The 19,434-nt window shown below is 43.0% G+C and overlaps 1 protein-coding gene across 4 annotated transcripts; it reads left to right on the top strand.

Annotated features, from left to right (window-relative positions):
• Positions 1-2,879: 2,879 nt before the first annotated feature.
• Positions 2,880-19,167, top strand: PLEKHB2 (pleckstrin homology domain containing B2). Of its 4 annotated transcripts, XM_065640262.1 has the most exons (9): positions 2,909-2,949; positions 6,269-6,313; positions 6,431-6,478; positions 7,074-7,226; positions 8,006-8,108; positions 9,024-9,063; positions 11,476-11,565; positions 12,712-12,826; positions 14,729-19,167. In XM_065640262.1, exons 3-9 carry the CDS (start codon positions 6,442-6,444, stop codon positions 14,863-14,865), a joined length of 675 nt encoding a protein of 224 aa, XP_065496334.1. In that variant the 5' UTR covers positions 2,909-2,949; positions 6,269-6,313; positions 6,431-6,441; the 3' UTR covers positions 14,866-19,167. The 4 variants fall into 4 exon arrangements, with proteins under 4 accessions (XP_065496333.1, XP_065496334.1, XP_065496337.1 ...); XM_065640261.1 differs by lacking the exon at positions 6,269-6,313 and having other exon boundaries at positions 2,880-2,949; XM_065640265.1 differs by lacking the exons at positions 2,909-2,949; positions 6,269-6,313 and adding an exon at positions 3,035-3,058.
• Positions 19,168-19,434: the final 267 nt, after the last annotated feature.

The following is a 19,434-nucleotide window of genomic DNA, read 5'->3' as shown; positions in this document are numbered from 1 at the left end:
CTGGATAAAGATTTTTGTCCAAGTCTATGATTTACCTTTCTGTTTGGGACTATTATGTACAGGGCTAAGGCAATACAACCTTCTGGTAAACTCAAACCATGTTCTTTTCTATCTCCCTCTCACCAGGGAAACTTTATAGGCTAGGTATGAACTATCACCGAGTTGGTTAGTTGCACAAATGCTTAATCAAGCTCGCTTTAGTTTTGGCCCTATCTTCTGCTGTGCTGTCCTCACCTAATGCCTAACTACTTTCAAGTTGCCCATAACCTTCATATTGAAGCTTTGAAAAACTAATAAATACAGTAATAACCATATACTAACTTTGGAGTCCTAGTTCTTTTAATTCCTTTTGCAGGTGTTCTCCAGCAGCAGCCCTCCTGATCTTTCTGTTGCAACCAGGGTTGTTTGGTCAATTTATTAATATTTTTCATTTCATTAACCTGCAAGCTATGCTGATTCTTAATATGATTTTTTTAGCCCAGCTGAGCACTGTTGTATTATAATAGTATTAATAGCATTAATTATAGCACTTAATAATGTTGGTATGTATTTTGTTTAAAATATTCTGTTTATCATTAATGAAAACGTGTATTCTGCTTGTTTTAGAGTAAAATTATATTTTATGAACCAAAGTAGGAAATTTGAAATTTAAATTTCAGCAGCATATAAAAAAATCTATGAAGACCTTCAAATGACTATGAAAATTCAAACACGTTGGTGGCAGTCAAAATTTAGCATGTATTGAAGAGATACATTATGTCAGCTGCTTTATGACAAAGAATTAGAAGTCACCATATGGCTCAATTTTTCCAAAAACATTTTTACAAAAAACAATTTCTTAGGCATTTAGAAATTTAATTTTCCAATTGAATTTTAACTGATATGCTGTAACTACAACTGGCAAGTTGAACCTCAGTCTCGGTTTCTTTGATTCAGGACAACAGTGGGGATAAAAAAAGAGAGTTTAGTAACTGAGGCATTCCAAACCTTTTTTTTAAAGTTACTAGTGAGAGATGAGTCTACACCGTGCTTTGAATGTGACCAAACTGAAGGTGCAATTATGAATAGGCTGAAAATGTCAACAAAAGCCTTCACTTCCACACTTCACTGGCAAGCAATTTGAAAATGACCCATGTTTGTAATAGTATTCATCTAAATATTCTAGTTCTTTTGCTAAGGCCTAAGACTCATGCTGCACAGCTCATTAGAAACTTCCTGATGAAAGTTTGATCAGCAAATGCAGAGCTCAATACATTTAATTCAAAACATTTCAGAATTTAATGGGATGATAAGCCTAATATGTATTTGCATGTGTTTCCAGCATACACTTGAGTTTCTGGCAGACCAAAGGTCTGGTGTTTCCTAGATCTGTGCCTCTGTTGGGCACTCTCAGATAGGACCTGCGTGGCACAGGACTTCCGTGGCAGTGGCCCTGACTCTGGATTCATGGCCCTGAGTTTCCAAGGTCAACATAGTGTAGGACGTGGTTCCAAACAACTACTAAACAAAAGCTTCATGTTCTGTGCCCATGGAGATAGTTCATTCAGGAAACGCCATGACAGTTTCTCCATTAATTTTAAAATGGTTTTAAACCTAATCTGAAAACTAAAGCTTTATATGAACCCAGACGGCCAACACTTCAAATACATGCCAAAAAGGCAGCTGTCCCCTAGTGACTGCTCGCCAAGGACAGGATCTGCTGAGGCTCCCAAATCCTCAAGAGGAATATTTTTTGTTCTAGAAGTGCTCACTCCCCAGTCTAAAGACTGTTACTAATCCAATACCTCCAAGTTTCTGAAAATACTTTTTCAGCAATGAAAGGTGAACAGCTTTAGCCTCAGAGAAAAGACTGCTCCATAAACAGAATTTGATCTACATAAATCCCATTTACTGGTTGTTTCTGAAACCTGCAGTTCTGTTCAGACAGATGACTTCTCTTTATCCCTCCTGTTCTGCCTTCACCACTTTTATGGTACTTCAAAGCTATAGCAAAGTATGGACTACACTACAGCCATGAACTACACTATCACAGGCTTTCTATGTAATTTCTGGTTAGAATTGCTGTTGTGGTCCAGAAGAGAGAATAGATGGGTAGGAGAAAGTCTAGGAGCTTGTTGACAGTACGTGAAATTGTAACTATGATGAGTACCATTTCTGTATTGCCTAGTTTTAAAACAAAAAGATGAGCCTGGGAAAAGTTCTAATAGGAGGTTGGATCATCCAGAGGAAATATTACATCTCCTTAAGAGGTTTTCCTCATTTTAAACTGTAACTATCTCATGTATTTTGGGTTAGAAATGGAAAAGACAATTTGAATTGTAAAGATAATTAATTAGTGACATAGTGCGTTCTCCATCAGCTCAGACTTTGCAATGTGCAGGCAGCACTGGCCCAACAGAGTTTAGAGCTGTAATACAAAAATCACCAAGATGCAGTTTCTGGCTGGTTTATGTAGGAGGTCACAGACTAGCTGGCCTTTCCTAGCCTCAAACACTTGTGTGACTGCTTGAACCAAGTGACTGTCATTCTCCGTCGCAGTTCCATGGCATGAGATCAGAAAATGTTCCTTTCATAATCATGAATAAGATAGGAAGAAAAGAAAAATGTCTAAGTGTCTTAGTGTGGTGGGGCTGACACTGAGCCAAGTGCTAACCTGTGCAGGAGATGCATTTAAAATCTTGAGAATCTACACGTCTTGCGGGAGGAAGACATTAACTGTAAGTAGGTGACCATCCCGCACAAGGATCCGAACAGGGACAGGGACGCTCCCACCCAACACCGCGGAGGTTCCACGGAAAGCGGCGCGTCCCGCAAGGCCTCGGCCCGGGTGGCGGGGGGAGCCCGGGCCGTGCGGCCAGCGGGGCGGCGCGGCGGGCTGACGTCAGGCCGGGGCTGGCGCTGCCCTCCGGCGGAGCGGGACGGCAGCGGGACCGGGCCCGGCAGCGGCAGGTGGGTGCGGCGGCGCCCGCCACGGCCGGGGCACGGCGGCGGGGCCGGGAAGGTGGGGGCACAGCTCTGTGCGGCCGCCCGGCAAGGCTCGGCCCGGCGGTCAGCGCAGGTAAGCGGGCCGCGGGCCAGGCCGGGGCCGGCGGGCCCGCAGCTGCCAGGTCCGGAAGGGGCCTCCCCGGGGGAGCGCTGGCGGTCCCTTCTCTCGGCCCGGCTGCCGTGAGCGCGGACGGTGAGACGGAGCTTTTCAGGGCAGCGCTCGGGGGCTCTGCGGGGCGAGCCAGCCGTGCCCGGCCCGCTGCGGGGTGCCGGGGAAGGAGCGTGCGGGCCGGGGGGCGGCGCGGGGAGCGGAGCCGCCGCTTTGCCTTGGCCAGGCGGGGCTGCGGGCGGGCTGGGCGCCGCGGCCGGCAGGAGGGAGGGAGCGAGCTCGGGGCCAGCTGGGCCCTGGCAGGGCTGTCGGGGGAGCTGTCCCCGCTGGGAGAGGAAGAGGTGGGATGGTGTTTCTCCAAACCGCCTGTGCCTGACACCGACTCGCTCACGTATGGACAGGTTTGAACCGAGAGCCACAGCTCTCAGTAGAACTAGGCATTGGATGAAATACACACAACTGCATGGAAAAGAGGCCTACACATAGCTAGTTGCAGAGTCAGAAAATTCCCAAAATAAAAAACTTGCTTTGTTTTAAAGGGGAGGGAGGCAAATAGGGTTACACTTGAACACTTCTGTGAGCTTTGTATAGTTCTGTACCTGAAGTCTTAGGAATACAGTATCAGTGAGGTGTCAGTGGGCACAGCTGGTCGCCTGGGACTCAGCTCTGTAGGTAGGTCTGTGTCACCAAGGCCCTTCCGTCTACATGGATTGCAGAATTGGGTTCATTGCTAGTTTGACGGCATTAATCTAAATTGTTCTAGTAATTACAAGCTGCAGGTAGAAACATTTGATATGTTTTGAAGTTCGCTTTTCCCACTAACCAACTGAGTTTGAGAATGAGAAGTCATCTGGAATAGACTGTTGGATATTCCACATGACATTCTGTGCAAAGAAAGGAAAACTGCTATTCCAAGGAGCCGGAAGCAATAGCCTCTCCCCTTTGCTGCATTTGCTCTTGTGTTCAGTTTAGGGTGCTGCTCCTCCTAGATTTCAGTCACCAAGGAACTTCTGCTGAGGCTGGTGATAAAAGAAATTGATTTATCTTTGCTTAAATCCCATTTTTCATGTTGGTTTCACTGAGCTAGCTTAACAAACAAATAATACTCAGTGCAGCTGATCTTGCCAGGCTACCTTCTAGCTCTGCAGCTACTCTTTTAAAGATAATGTGGGTTGATTGTGAATACTGTATAGGACTTCAAGTGAGTGTGCTTAAAAAGGACCAGAGAAGAATATGTAATTGTTTTTGCACCTCCTACTTCAGTGCTAACAGACTGTTCTTTGCCCTCTCTCCAGAGCTGAAGTTTTGGGCGCTTAAATTCTGTGTTGGGAAAATGCAGTTGTTGTATCTGGGATTACATGCAAGGTGCTGAAGAGCTGCTGAAGCCTCTTTTGCTATTGTAGCCCTAGATAGCTGTGAGATGCTGTAATGTGAGACTTCAATTGTGAGGCATTCTGTAATGACAGGCAAAGCTTAATTTGTCAAGAGAAATGTTTTCTTCTTCATTTCTTCCTCTAGATGTGTCTAAGTTAAATCTAATTATGCTGTTGTGTAACAGATTAGGTTTAAAGAGAGCAACAAACATTCAGTGGCCTAATCTAGCACTTGCAACAGAACTGAAGTTCATGCAAGTTCTTTATTGGCTCTTAGACTATTAAAAAGGCCCTGGAAATATACAGTGATTTCACCTTAGTGAGCAAACTGGAAGGCACAGAAGCACTATTGGAAAGACCCCTTCCTCTGAAAATGAAGAACAAGAAGACTATTTCCTTGTAAAGGAGAATCTAGGAGGAGAAAAGCGTATACTGGGGTGATGGGAGAATGGGGTCCTTGGTACTGCTTTGTTACATAGGAAGAATAAATTGGCCTCTATTTCTGAAGCTCTCCCTCTGTAGACAGGTGACAACAGCATGCTTAGACCTCACAGCAGGACTTGGTGATGAGGATTAAAGCAGGATATGAGTTTTACACTCCCATTCAGTGGGCTGTCAGCTAAATATTTGTTTTCCTAACAAGCTGGTACAAAAGCCAAGATTAAGAGGTTTATCTTGGAGTTTAAGCTTTACCTGCAGGTGGTTCCCACTATCACACCCAAGCCTGTGCTGGATGTGGCATTCCTTAAACATGAAATCCTGCTGGATATAGTCTTCTGTGTTACAGAATTTGTCCAATACTGGGAAGAGGACATAACTACAAGTAATATCTAATAGATGGCATATATACATCTATCAGAAAATAAGTGGGTCCTTACTAACTTTATATTTTACGAAGATAACAAAACTCTCTTCTCTTCTTCCCTCTCTCCAAGCTTTAGACACATTCCTTGTCTGGGAGGAGTTCCTCTGTCTATCAAATTTACTAAGCCACCTTCCCCTCCCCTCTTCTTATGCTGCTACAAGTAGAATGTTATCTGGTAGGTTTAAGTATCTGTCTCTCATATTGGCTTACAAGCCCCACAAATAATTTTCTAAAAAAGGCAGCCTTCTGAAGGGAGGCTTTAAATGCTTCTGTTCTTGCTTTTCTAGTTCAATTACATCCGGATAGTTATGTTTTTATTAGTCCATTTTAGAACAATAGTCAGAACACCATTATGCTATAAAATAAAACCTCATCCTCCAACATATCCTGTGCTTGATCTCTTTTCTTTAGGATGCTCATAAACCAGAGTGCAGCGGCTGAATGCTTAATGTCATGTCTGATAACTTGAATTTAATGCAGGGTCCTTCCCATGCCATTTCAAGCTTCATTTAAAAGTTGAGGAGAAACAAGAATCTCACTTTATGGACTTATTTCAGTTCTTCTTGGAGGGAGCTAGTGATGATTTGGAAGAAAGACAAGTCATAAAACCAGCTTTCTCCTTCCTGTTTAAGATTAAACTGTTTCAGCTTTTGTTCTGGCTGGACTTTGAGCCAGTGAATGAAAAAAAAGAAGAGGAAGTACAGAAACAGGGTGCTTAGTAACTTGAGAGTGCAGAATACAGGAAGCATACGTATGTCAAGAGAAGAACTTTGAAAGGAACTGGCGGTGAGTCAGGAGGCAGTCACTCCAGTCTGTCTCTTGCCCATGTTGCAAAGGTCGTAGCTGTAAACTTGTGTGTTTTCCAGTTAAGCTTAAAAGTGCTCTCTGATAGTCACATTGGATTGCTACAATTGCACATTTTTTCCATTTGTTTAGTTGTGCCTTACTGAAGCTCTTCAGCTTGTCTCTCTGCAATACTAGGTGGGTACACAGAGTTATAATATATGATAATACACATTGAGATGCCTCTTTCTAATGTATTATTGTGAAATACTGAAAACTGCTTTTCTCCCCCTCACCTTCCTCTCCGTCCACTAGATTAAGCAACAATGGCATTTGTGAAGAGCGGATGGCTGCTCCGGCAAAGTAAGTCATGGGCCTTTCACCTCCTTTTCTCCCCTCTGTGTCTAACTTCAAAAAACATGAGCAACTTAGTCATTCCCAGGTCTTTTCTAAAACAAGTCTCTAGCTCTGTCGGCTGTTTGTTTGTTGCTTAACCTTTAGGACACGTCACAAAATGACCTGTTGTGACAGCATTTGCATGTGACCTTTTGCGTATAGCAGTGGGAAACAGGATATATCATATCTGAGGTGTCTGACTGGCATTCAGCTTCAGATGCTGCTCTGTAATTAGTGCTGTACAAGTGGACACTTGGAAACTTTACCTGACACCTTCATGTCTTCAATTAGTCATGCCCTCGGCTTGTTCTTGCAACGAGTTAGAACTAAAGTGCCAGGTTATGCACGTAAAATAAACTCAGTTGTGACTTTGAATACTAGGTAAAATATGGAACCCAATTCTGTAATGTTCTGAAATGGAGATATTGTACTGCAGGATTTTGCTTGGCACCTCAGAATGTCTGGGGCAACTGTAAAGGATTTCTTGGTTTATCTTTTATTAACTCTAGGACATAAATACTTCCCAATATGTGCGCTTAAAACTGACTGTCTGATTTTTAAGGTACTATTTTACGGCGTTGGAAGAAGAACTGGTTTGACCTGTGGTCTGATGGCCGCTTAATATTCTATGATGATCAAAATCGCCACGATATAGAAGATAAAATCCACATGCGAATCCATTGCATCAACCTCAGAGTGGGGAATGAATGTCGAGGTAATAATGAAACCTTCAGGATTTGTGTATTCAAAGATTCTTTACAACTTCACTGCCTGCCCAGCATACCATTTACAACACTAGAGCATAAACATGGCCAAAAAGTCTGCGACTTCATTATCGTTAAAAAAAACCCAAAACACTGCCCCTGCCCCCCACAAATAACCTCAACTCCACCAACTACTAAATTCCCTTACAGATACCCAACGGCATGGTATCACCATGGGATAGATAAGGCTAGAGTTCAATACTTCCCTTTAAAACTCGGTGAGGACAGTGTCCGTATATGGAGGTGGCAGGCATGCACAGGGGAATGGGATGTTCACAGTAGACTTTTGTATCTGATTATAGAGTGTTGCTGCTGTAATTATAGTGCTGGCTGGAGTGAGAGGCAGGACTAGAAATGGGAAACCTCAGCATATTTTTTTTTGAGTATCATTAAGTTCACTTCTAGCATTTGTTAGAACTGCACTTGAAGCTGACACAAGTGAATGACCAAAGTGGTGGAGAGTACTTACTACTAAGTATGGATTGGTTCTGCTGTAAGACACTTGCATTTCTTAGGAATGATGCTCAGAGCTACTTACTTTCAGGATACTCTAAAGAGTAAGAAAAGGTTATTTCTTTCTGTAATTTGTTCTGATGCCATGGAAGTCAGATACAACTGGCCCTAGTTTATTTTGTCCAGACTTTTGCATAATTGGCTCCCTTCTTGTAAATGCAATCATGAAATTCTGCTTATAGATATTTCATAACTCATCTCTTTTTTTCTGACTCAGATTTCCAGCCTCCAGAGGGGAAGCAGAGAGACTGTTTGATGCAGATTGTTTGCCGTGATGGGAAGACAGTCAACCTCTGTGCAGAGAGTGCAGATGACTGCCTGTAAGTCTGACACAGTATATTGGTTTTGCTGCCTCTTCCTCTTTTATCTTTGTTTTTCTCTCTCTCCCAAATTATTTTCCGTCCTTCAAACTTTCAGAGACATGTTTTACAGAAGTTTTCAAGCAAGTAAAAGCAGGCTTTCAGTGACAAAAAAATATGGCTCTCCTATAAGAAGTTGTCTAGCTCATGCAAACTAACTGCATGTTAAGTCACTGAAAACACTGAAGGGTGAGGAGGAGCAAAAGAATCTTATGGTTGATGCAAGACTTGTTGAACTTTTTTTTTTTCACTTTTCCCATTCTTCAAGTAGTACATGACCCTGCATAGCCCAAGGACATCCTAATCAGTAGTAAAAGGAATAATACTCCATTATTGTGAACTCTCAACTGAGCTTAGCTATGCACACTTAGATAACTTAGTGTTTGCCACTAAGCGTGACGCATCGAGCATGCTCCCAGCCATATGGCATGGGAGTGCCTGTGTGAACTGTATGTACCTTGTGTTCAAACTGTAATAGCGTCAAGACCCACATTCTCTAGTCAGCACAGATGCAACTGTTCAGGCAGAAGATACAACTTCCCTTGTGCATTTCCTCCTATTTCCTTATCCTGAGCATGGCCGCACATTACCTGGTTGTTGTGCTTGCAATGAGGACCTTCAAAACAGCACCTGTTCCTTCTTGTGTTCCTTCTCATTCCTTTTCAGCTCTGCAAAGAAAGTAATTATTTCTCAATCTTGGTGTAACAACTTTGTGCATTCATTTTAGTGTATCATTTGGCTTCGGCATATGCCGTATCTTAAACTCTGCTCCTGCAGTACCTCCAGTTGCTAACCTTGTTTTTTTCGTAGTCCTAAAAAGAAAAAGTGGCATCAATTTTTATCAGTGTTCCACTAACAATGGGCTTTTTTTTGCAGGGCATGGAAAATTGCTCTCCAGGATGCCAGAACAAACACAGTAAGTGTACTACCTATACTGACAGAGAATCAACACATCAGTGTTACATGTAGTCTAGCAGTTTACTTTCATCATTCTCTGCTAGAGAAAACAGGGTCCTGAGTATGATGGTAAGGGACTTGTGGGTAGGGAGAAGAGTGATCCTCTGGATCACCAGCACATCATTCTTGCAGCCAAGTCCAAGCAATGCATGCTGGGTTGAAGTGAATGATTTCATGGAATGATTTCTCTGGGTGGAAGTGAATATTTGGGAAGCTGGCCTGTAAGGGAAGTGGGTACTGAGGCTCTGGGCAAAAAGTATATCTTCTGCAACCAATAAAAATGCACTTTCCACTCCTAGTGTTTGTGCCTACCAGGTGCAATGGTAGAAGCAGCTTATTGCAACGAAGCTGTTTGTTAATGTAGATCTTTTACATAGTGGGATGCTTCTTGGCAGAGACTAGGGGAGGAGCAAGAGATGCTTGGAGGGGAGTGTAGGCATGCCAAGGAAGAGTATATTACCTCTGCATGCTAGGTGTGGAGAGTGAAAAGGTCAGGAATCATAAGTCCTGGAGTTCTCTAGAGAACTGTATCTTAGGGGAACCAAATACATCCTCTTGTGGGTATTGTGAATTCGTTTTTCCTCCAGACTGCCTTCCAGAGTACTCTTCAGCACTAGCTTTCCTTAGATGGCTACCCTGAACCAACCTGAGATGTTTCCGTTTCATGTGGAAACGCTGATTTTTCTAGAAGCTTATCTCAGTTTTTGATGGGTCACATTAACATTGCCACTGTACTGAGGCATCTGTCATATGATACAACTTAGATCTGTAGATACCCAAAGCAAACACTTGTCATAGCAAAACTACCCCGGACATGATTGGCTCTGACTGCAGCCATGCTATGCTGCTTCATGGTGTTAAATGAGAAGTGAAGGAACTGTCCTCACACAGAGGACACAATGCTCATGGTCTGTCTGCTCTAGTTTTGGGGGCTCTATCTTGCTTATATGTGAGACAGTGACTCCTGGTTTCAGGAGACAGGAGCTGCTGCTTTTCATGTCTCTGACACTCAGGTGCCAGCCCTGCTAGATGGCATACAGAACTTGCCAGTCAGTGCATCACCTTTGTCATCCAAGGCAGACCCCTGCTACTGAGAGCAGGGCGAGTAGCTCTCTGCACAAATATAATAAATTAGCACTTTCCAGACCTACTAGCGGTCTCCAACAAGGACTTGAACTAACTGGGTAACTGGGTTTGATTCCATCTGTAGGTGCCTGATACAGCTTTCAAAAATACAGAGCATCCAGCAGTGCCTCATAACATTCCTGGAATAGCAGGGTGACCACTCTAGCTTTGAGTATTATGTCCCTTACAGCCATTTGCATTTTGTCTCGCATGTCTGTACAGAGTTCCCTGTAGCACAACAGAGTACACTTACTGCTAAGATGTGAGGATTTGCTGGACTTTTTATCAGGTGGTGGAAATACCTGCCTCTTCATTTAGTGCTTTCAACAGTGCATTTCAAGCAATCCGTAGAATCTCCATCACAAGCTTGACCTGGGATATGGCCATAGTATGCCCTCAAAAGTCTTTCTCCAGTCCAGGTACAAGGGACAATAGGAACGTTCTCGATTGAGCTATTAAAGTGTCGACTTGTAAATTAAAAAAAGGAGCTTTTTTCTTGGGATAGGGCACTAAGAGCATCACTGTATATTTCTGATAGAGGCCAAGAATACAAGCCTACTGTAACAAATCTTAAGTATCTTTGAGAGCTCCTTGTAAACGGATGCAAGTAAGTTATCACCTTTGCCTTGTGGCTGCCTTCAAAAAGGATGAGAATTACAGGGGGCATTTGCAAAATAATTCCCTAAAAACAACCAAGGCCCCCAAATCCTCACAGTTAAACCTCTTTTCTTGTATTTTTTAAAGTCTCCTTACAGCCAGAAGTGAGAGGTGGCTAAGAATTGTGACAGTGTTCTGCTAAAATGTTCAGGTGCCACTTTGGGCTACTGCATTTGTCTCCTTTACCTGCTCTTGCAGAACTTGGTGATACCACTCTAGAGTGCCAGGAGGCAGCTAGCTTAGTTGTGAAGACCTTTTTATCTGGAAATAGAGGGTAATTTCTAAAACTGAGACTATGAAATAATGGAAGGAGCCGGTGTATGTACACCTATGTATGTGTGTGTGTGCGCACAAACAGGTAAGAAATTTTATGACTCCTTCCTGTGGTTGACCAGGCATTTTTATTCTCCCAGGTCTGTTCTCCACAGTTTCTTTTTGCAGTGCTTTATAAGGTATTCACTGCTTTCTTAACATGCAGCATGTCTAAAGATTAGCCTTTCTTTGGCGTCATTAAGTTTTAAACCTTGCACTACTCTAACTGTCTGTCTGTAGGAAAAGTTGATAACTGTTCCCTTTCCATGGTGTTTAGGGCTACTTGGGATCTGATGTGATGTATGATGAGACCGCCATTTCCTCAGCACCCCCACCATATACAGCTTATGCCACACCATCACCTGAGGTAAGAGTTGCAGTCAGGAAGCATTAAAATAAGTGAGATAGCAGAAGTGGCCATCCTTCTAGCAGCCAAACTGTGCTCCCAAAGTGCTGTGTTTCACAGGTAGGTCCAGCTTTAAGGTTTGTACAAAAGGGGAGTAAGGCACTAACAATCTATTGTCACTCCTGTTTGAGATGGATTTCCTTTGAAAGGGATGAGGCAGATTTGGTTTGAAGGTAAATAAAGAGATGGCTGCTCAGTGAACTTGGAAAAGAAAGCTTCTTAAAGACAGGGCAGAAATTATTTGGTTAATCTTGAAAAATATTGGCCATGCGGCTTTTAACATAAGCGGGTGTGACTACACTTTCACATTGTGGAAGCACTGGAAGGATATAAAATCAGGAGTCTTAAAAATAGGATTTAATGACTGGAGCTGTCAGGTTTACACATGAGGATTTTGTTGTACGTAATTGTCACAGCAACACAATAACTGTAGCTGCTGGATGCACACTTCTTTTGCAGTGGAGAAGGAGCAGCACTGGGGCAGAACCAGTATACCTCGGGGATTTCTGGATGTTCTGACTCACGTGCAGTGATACACTAAAGGATAGTTTGGGGTATTGTTACACTATAGGTGCTCTGCTCCAGCCCCTCGCTGTTAGAAAAAGCTGTTAACTAAATGTGGTACTGGGAGCAGTAGGCTAGCAGTGGGCCTCCTCTTCTGGAGAACAAAGTTGCTTCCAAAACACATGGCTACAGAATATTTGTCCTGAATCTGACATTTACTTGCAGTGTGCTAGTGGAAAGTTGGTTGGAGTTTCTCGGGATCAGCTTCTGCCTATCTGACACTTCCGGGCTGTCCAGAGAGCTGCTGTTGGCATGAGGGCAGAGAGGAGAGGCTGGGAGGGCTGCTGTGGCTCTGCCTGATGAGCCAGGCCCTGCCTCTGCCATTCACCATCCAGGAAGGGTGGAGAGTGAATGCTGCTGAGGAGAACCGTTTTCAAGCAGCTGTTGTAAATCCTTTCTAGGTAGTAGATAGAGTATATCAGTACAGACTGGATATTTTTGTGAAACTTTGACTGCATTAGAAATGAGGGAGAATTGAACAAAGTATATAATTGAATACCCAGCAAAGAATATTTTTGTGACAGACATTTTTCATTTCACCAGGTTTATGGCTATGGCTACGATCAGTACAATGGTGCATGTCCCCCTGCTAGGCCTCAAGTCTTCTACGCCTCCAACGGACAAGCTTATGCTGTTCCCTATCAGTATCCATACCAAGGTAACTGGCATCAACCATATCTTTCACCATCCTATAGAAGCTATTTGAGTCAATCTTTCTGGCTTTAATTCTATTAATCGCCTCCCTTTACCGCCCACCACTCCTGTGCAACAGAGTCACAGAAAGAAACCTGACCTGTAACTGGAACCAAGTCCCCTTACCCTTTCACAACAAAATGAGTGCAGTGAAATTTGTGTTATTTAACCTTCCCACTGTGATGCCAACATATGTAAATTACTTCATAAACTCTTTCTGAAGGACACAGAACTCTTTAACTACACTAAGCATGTTTTCTAAAGAAAGATAGAAGAGCCAGACCAAGATTGATTCAGTACTCCATACTGGGCATCAACGGAGCTTTTAATTCATCTGTTGCTTGTACACCTAGCTTAAATATTTCAACACTGATATTCAGCTATGGCCTCAGAATTAAATGCAGGTTTCAAAGGTAAATCCACTCCCAAACCATGGTAGTAACTGGTTCCTACCCCACATGCTCAAATTGCTGTAAGGCAGTATGTTCACACTTGTGAAGTCTTCTATTGCTCTGTTCAGGTTTGTACAGCTTTCAATCCCAATAAAAGAGGGGCTTTAGAGTAGTATGGATAATATAAATCAGAAGATTTCACTTACTAATTTTTCATTATCTGAATTTTTTTCAGTTTTGAGGGAGATTTTTTTTTCCATTTGACTTTCCCATTTTTTGTAACAATGGAGCTGTCTCAGCCGAAAGCTTTTAAGGCTTTCCTCATCTAAGTTAAAGGGGTCCTAAGATACAGATCATATATATCCATACACAGAGGAAGGTGGCTTCTGTTGGTTCTCTGCAGCTGAAAAGCAGCAGCTTGTTCAAAGTCCCAAGAGCCATTTTTAAAAACTACCAGCAGGCCTTAGAAATCAAGCCTTAGAAACCTGTATGATAAAAATGCAGCATTAAACAGTTAACTCTCCTAAACAGTTTGCAAATCCAGTGTGTTATAGGTTGGGCATAGTAACCAAGCCTCTGTTCTCCTTCACTAGGTTTACTGCAACCAAATCTTAGGGGTCAAGTTCACCCCTAGCAACTACCTTAACCCCTGTACATTTGGCTTCATTGCTTATTCTCTGAATTGACATAATCCTTCTCCTGAAGTTCCCTGTCATGCATCATTGAGAGTCAGTGAGAACCTTTTCCAATTGTATTAGTTGGATTACTTCAGTATCTGCTACAAAACACATTACAATATTTTCAAGAAAACTTAATCTTCCTGAAATGTCTGGAAGGGAAAGCAATACTTTTATGTTTGCTTTGCAGGTAGGAGCTAAGTCACAAAACAACACTGGTGGAGCTTGTACAAGTCTGTTGCAGAGCAATTGGTGGTTTCTTGAGCTTTATGTTAATTACTTCCTACTGGACCAGTCTTCATCTCAAAACAAATGTAACTGTCACCACACAACAGATCAGTCCAGGATGTGAAGACAGTCATTGTAAATAACTGATACATAGTTTCTGACAAAACCCTGGCGTAAGAGCTGCCAAAGACTTTATTTGCCTTAACTTCAAGGTTGAATCTATTTTTAGACCCATTTCTTGGATTAAATCCACTAACTGTTTGATAGAATGATACAAGTAATTCATAGGTTCTTTGCTAATATAAGTGCAGAACGATGTTCAGTTTTACATTTTGATGAGCTGTTCTCCCAGATATTAAACTATTACAAGGTTAGAAGCATTGCTAGGCCTCTGGATTTATTTAATAAATGTGGAGGCTGAATCCAAAGCAGAGATGTATTCTACCTTTGTAGCTGATATCATCTTAGCATTCAATGAGGGTGAAAGAATGGCATGTTTTGAAATCACAGTGTATGGTATTAAGATACACACTTCTTTTGCCCTCCTCCTAACAATATTTTACTACCTAGGACCTTATGGCCAGCCCCTTGCGAACCATGTCATCATTCGAGAGCGTTACCGTGACAGCGATGGAGATCTTGCACTGGGCATGCTTGCTGGAGCAGCAACTGGAATGGCTCTGGGATCATTATTCTGGGTCTTCTAGATTACCCGTTCTTTGTCTTTGTAGTTCCAAAAACCTTTATTGTGTGCAATAATATGTTGGCAATGTTGTTTACTGTTAAACTTTAAGAAATGCAATAGTTATTTTTCAGTAGTGAAATCTTAATAACTGATTCTTAACTGTCCTAAGGAGAGTTTAAAGGCACTATTTAGTTAAGTGGTTGGAGATGGCATGTGTTGCTCTTGAATTCTGTTCTGATGTTTGAAGTTAAAAGGATTTGTACTGATAAGGATCAGCATGAGCACCAATGTAATAGACTGTTATTGTAAGCACTATAGGAAAAATTGATTTTTTTAGGGGGGTCTAAAATCTGGTCCAAATAGCAGGTTTACGGGAGCCCTGCATTAGTATGTATGTAACACTGGCTTCTAAACATTCCCTGGACAAACACAGAGTTCAGCAGAAATTCCTTGGCATTAAGCAGCCTGCCATGCTTGAGGAATTTTTTTGTTTTCAAACGTGCCTGCAGATGGTAGTGTATTTTCTTAGATGGAGTCCTAGACCTGTCTGTCACACCATCCAGGGGAAGTTGTCCTTGAGAATGTATAAGCAAACTGCTAAGAAGCAGCAGCACTCCTCAGCTTTTATTCTCCCAGAAATGTGAATGATCAGTGGCAAGGAAGGCCAGTGTTTGTTGTTCTACCTCCCTCTTTATCCTGAATCACTCTTCTCTGGTCAGATGGAAGTAATGGATTGTTAGCTTTGCAAGTGGCCTTCCTTGTCGGTAGAACAGTTGCCTCAGACACTGTAACACCTGCATTGCTGAGGGAAAGGCCATTGCCTAGTGTCTCTGCTCATTACTGCCATCACTCTGCAGGAGAACTAACTTGGACAACCCTTGTGCTGTGGGGCATACCAGGACCCCTCTGCAGGCAGTAACAGTCAAGATTGGAGAGACAAACAGCACAAGTAAGCCTTGAAGAGGCACTTTGGTATGAGCTGCCTTGCCATGGCTGGGATAGTGTCTGCCTCGTAGCCTCCAAGGTTTCCTGAACCAAGTTCATTATGGGCAATTAGTTTTGAGCACAGCTGAACCTGGGTTTGGCCTATGCACACTTCCCCCTCACATTCAGCAGGTCTTTTCTCCCCTTCATGACTTGTTAAGGAAAACACTCCAAGGAGCCTGGCTGGCATTGCTTCTGTGTCTGGGTCCTTACACAACATGCTCCTGCAGAGTGCTGTGCTATAGACTGTAACCTGGAGTGCAACTGTTATGTGTGTTATGGACCCAGTTACTTTATCCTGTTATAACCATTGCTGAGCTGTGCTTGGCAGGGTAAAGAGAGCTCTGAAGAAATGCACATGCTTTCTTATTCAGGTAAAACAGGCAGGGTGCCTAAGTTGAGTTCTTTATAGTAAGAGGACTTATTTTTTATACTTCCACTTTTAGCTTCCTGTATTCATAGTGGTTTAATATGTTAAGTCTTTCTTATACTTTCAATCAAAAGTAGGTTAATTTCCTTAAGGTTCATGGGGTTTCAGGTATGTCAGGAAATATAAAAATAGATGAGAGCTTGCACCCATATAACTTTAAATCATGCCCCCACCTTCTTCATGTCAACCCAAAGCTGTCTTGGCTCTGTCCTACATATTTAAGCAATAGAGTTCTCGGACAACAGTTTGGGCAGCAGCCAGGGGAAGCACTAAGCTTTCATGACTCTTAGGACCAACTCCACAAACTGCAATCATCGTAAGTAAACAGAGATATGTAATCCTGGCTGCATTACTAAGAGTGGGCCTAATACAGGGAATGTAAACTTCAAGAGACTTTGGCTTATTTCTGTACATCAATATGCATGGATGTCCATTCACAGATTAACACAAACTGCGTATGTTCTGCCAGTGGTATGTACTGAAAGGACTTGTTGGAGATTCAAAAGTGGACTAAAGCAAAATTTTCCTATTGCTAGTCTAAACCAAAAGGAATTGGAGTACACCACTGAAGTTCTCTTAGAGGCCTGGTACCCTTGAGTTCAGAAAGAGATGGTGACTGTCTGGAACTTAAGTGAACAAACATTTCTACCCTTTTTAAGCCTTGAGATAACCTTGAAGCTGATTACAGGTCTGTACTCCTGTTTAGTTTGCCCTTTGCAATACAACTAGTTCTGCAGAATGTCTCCATCTCGTCTTCTTCCTGTCGGATATTCACTTGTCAGGGGTGGGGGAGAATAAAACAATTGAATACCACTGTGATTTCTTTTGAATTTCATAATGGTTGTGACAGAATAGCACCAAAAAAATAAAAAAATTAATGGCTGGGGGCTTGGAGGGACTGCCATGCCAGCTGCTGCAGACAGTGCAGGGAAGAGGCAGTGGGTGTGGCAAGGTCCTTTCCAAAACAGATTGAAATGACAGTCCTAAGCAAATGTTTGTTTCTGAATGGTGCTATTCATGATGCTGTGATTCCAGTTATAGCTGCACAGCACCCAAGCACACACTTTCCTAACTGGGGCCCAGTACCTGACCTCCCTAAACCTATGGGAGGTACACAGCTACTACAGTGCCACTGTTTTTCGCAGCATACACTGTAAGTTAAGGATGACTAAATCTGTTGTATAGCAGTTACAGTCCGTTCAGAATTAACTGTCAGTGCTTACAGAGGTCATGAGTCTATATGCTCATCTGTAACTACTTTGGGACCCTCAGTTATGGACAGCTAGACAGAGCCAGGCTTCCAGAGAGGGGTGGAAGTGCTCAGCCTTTTGCTAAGTCTGACCACATTAAAGATGTGAACCAGGGCCCCCTCCCAAATTCTTAGTTACATGTGAAAACACAGCTACTGGCTTCTTTTGCTTGGATGTGGGGGGCTAGAGAGCCAGCCTCTTCTAGTGAGTAGGTAAAGGCTTATGAACTAGAGAGGAAGGGGATTAAAGTGTTTATGAACAGAGAACTGCACTGACTTTTGACTAAGACATGTTTTTTCTAGTGCTGAAGCATTCTGATCTGCATCTAGATGGAGCTATCCTAAATCATAGAATCGTTAAGGTTGGAAAAGACTTTTAAGATTAAGTGCAACCATTAACCTAACACTGCCAAGTCCACCACTAAACCATGTCACTAAGCACCACATCTACACATCTTTTAAACACCTCCAGGGATGGTGACTCAACCGCTTCCCTGGGCAGCCTGTTCCAATGCTTGACAACTTTTTCAGCGGAGAATTTTTTCCAATATCCAATCTAAACCTCCCCTGGTGCAATTTGAAGCCATATCCTCTCATCCTGTCACTTGTTACCTGGGAGAAGAGACCAACAACCTCCTCCCTATGCCTTCTTTTCAGGTAGTTGGAGAGAGCAAGAAGGTCTCCCCTCAGCCTCCTTTTCTCCAGGTTAAACAACCCCAGTTCCCTCAGCTGCTCCTCATAAGACTTGCTCTCCAGACCCTTCACCAGCTTTGTTGCCCTTCTCTGAAGTCTTTCCAGCACCTCAATGTCTTTCTTGTAGTGAGGGGCCCAAAACTAAACCCAGGATCCGAGGTGCAGCCTCACCAGTGCCCAGTACAGGGAGACAGTCACTGCCCTGGTCCTGCTGGCCACACTATTCCTGATACAAGGCAGGATGCTGTTGGCCTTCTCAGCCACACTGCTGGCTCATGTTCAGCCATTGTCAACCAACACCCCCAGATCCCTCTCAGCCAGGCAGCTTTCCAGCCACTCTTCCCTGAGCCTGTAGCCTTGCATGGGGTTCCTGTGACCCAAGTGCAGGACCCAGCATTTGGCCTTGTTCAACCTCATACAACTGGCCTCAGCCCATCAATCCAGCTGGTCCAGATTGCTCTGTAGAGCCTTCTTACCCTCGTGCAGCTCAACACTCCCACCCAACTTGGTGTTTGCAAACTTACTGAGGGTGCACTTGATCCCCTCATCCAGATCGTTGATAACGATACTAAACAGAACTGGCCTCAATACTGAGCCCTAGGAAACACTACTCATGACCAGCTGCCAACCGGATTTGCCTGCATTTTCCATAACTCTTTGGGCTCAGTCATCCAGCCAGTTGTCACACAACACTGGCTTCATTTTGTTTATTCTTCAGTGGACATTCAATAGGTGATGGAAGCAGCTAAGCAAGTTGAGTAAAGAAAATTCATACCCATGTTCCTCAGATGTGTTTGTGGTTTTTTCTCCTTATGATACAACTAAGATAGATAGGTGTAAGTCATGGAGGGTAGCATGCAGCAAATGTTTCACCCCCAGATCCTTCATGTTCTTGTACATTCTCTATCTTAACTGTTGCTTTTACTGTGTGTCCCCATCCTCATTATTAATTTATAGCAAAATACTCTTCGGAATAAAGTTTGTATTTAAGGGTAATTCTTTTGTCTTGACATGTTTACTAGCTTTTGTTCAACATTTCTCATTTAGTTTGTCTGTAGACAGGTAAGTTTTTCAAACGTGTAGTCAGCTTACAAGAGATTTCCTTTGCAAAGAAACAGTACCATGATGTATTCTGTGCCCCTCCAGTCTTTCCAAGGTAATTACAAGGGTGACTTTACTTGGTAGAAAAATAAACTAAGACAACTGTGGCTGTTGGGGTTAGAGCTCAGGCTGAC

Source organism: Caloenas nicobarica, chromosome 8 (assembly GCF_036013445.1).
Source record: "Caloenas nicobarica isolate bCalNic1 chromosome 8, bCalNic1.hap1, whole genome shotgun sequence".
Taxonomy (NCBI): Eukaryota; Metazoa; Chordata; class Aves; order Columbiformes; family Columbidae; genus Caloenas; species Caloenas nicobarica.
This window is presented reverse-complemented; position numbering and strand designations above follow the sequence as displayed.

What these genes read in the sequence shown, in the direction of transcription:
- PLEKHB2 (XM_065640261.1), top strand. Translation starts at nt 6,442, where the DNA reads ATGGCATTTGTGAAGAGCGGATGGCTGCTCCGGCAAA. An exon ending in AGTGGGGAATGAATGTCGAG is followed by an intron (nt 7,227 to 8,005) that starts GTAATAATGAAA and finishes TTTCTGACTCAG; the next exon opens with ATTTCCAGCCTCCAGAGGGG. An exon ending in ATGCCACACCATCACCTGAG is followed by an intron (nt 11,566 to 12,711) that starts GTAAGAGTTGCA and finishes TCATTTCACCAG; the next exon opens with GTTTATGGCTATGGCTACGA.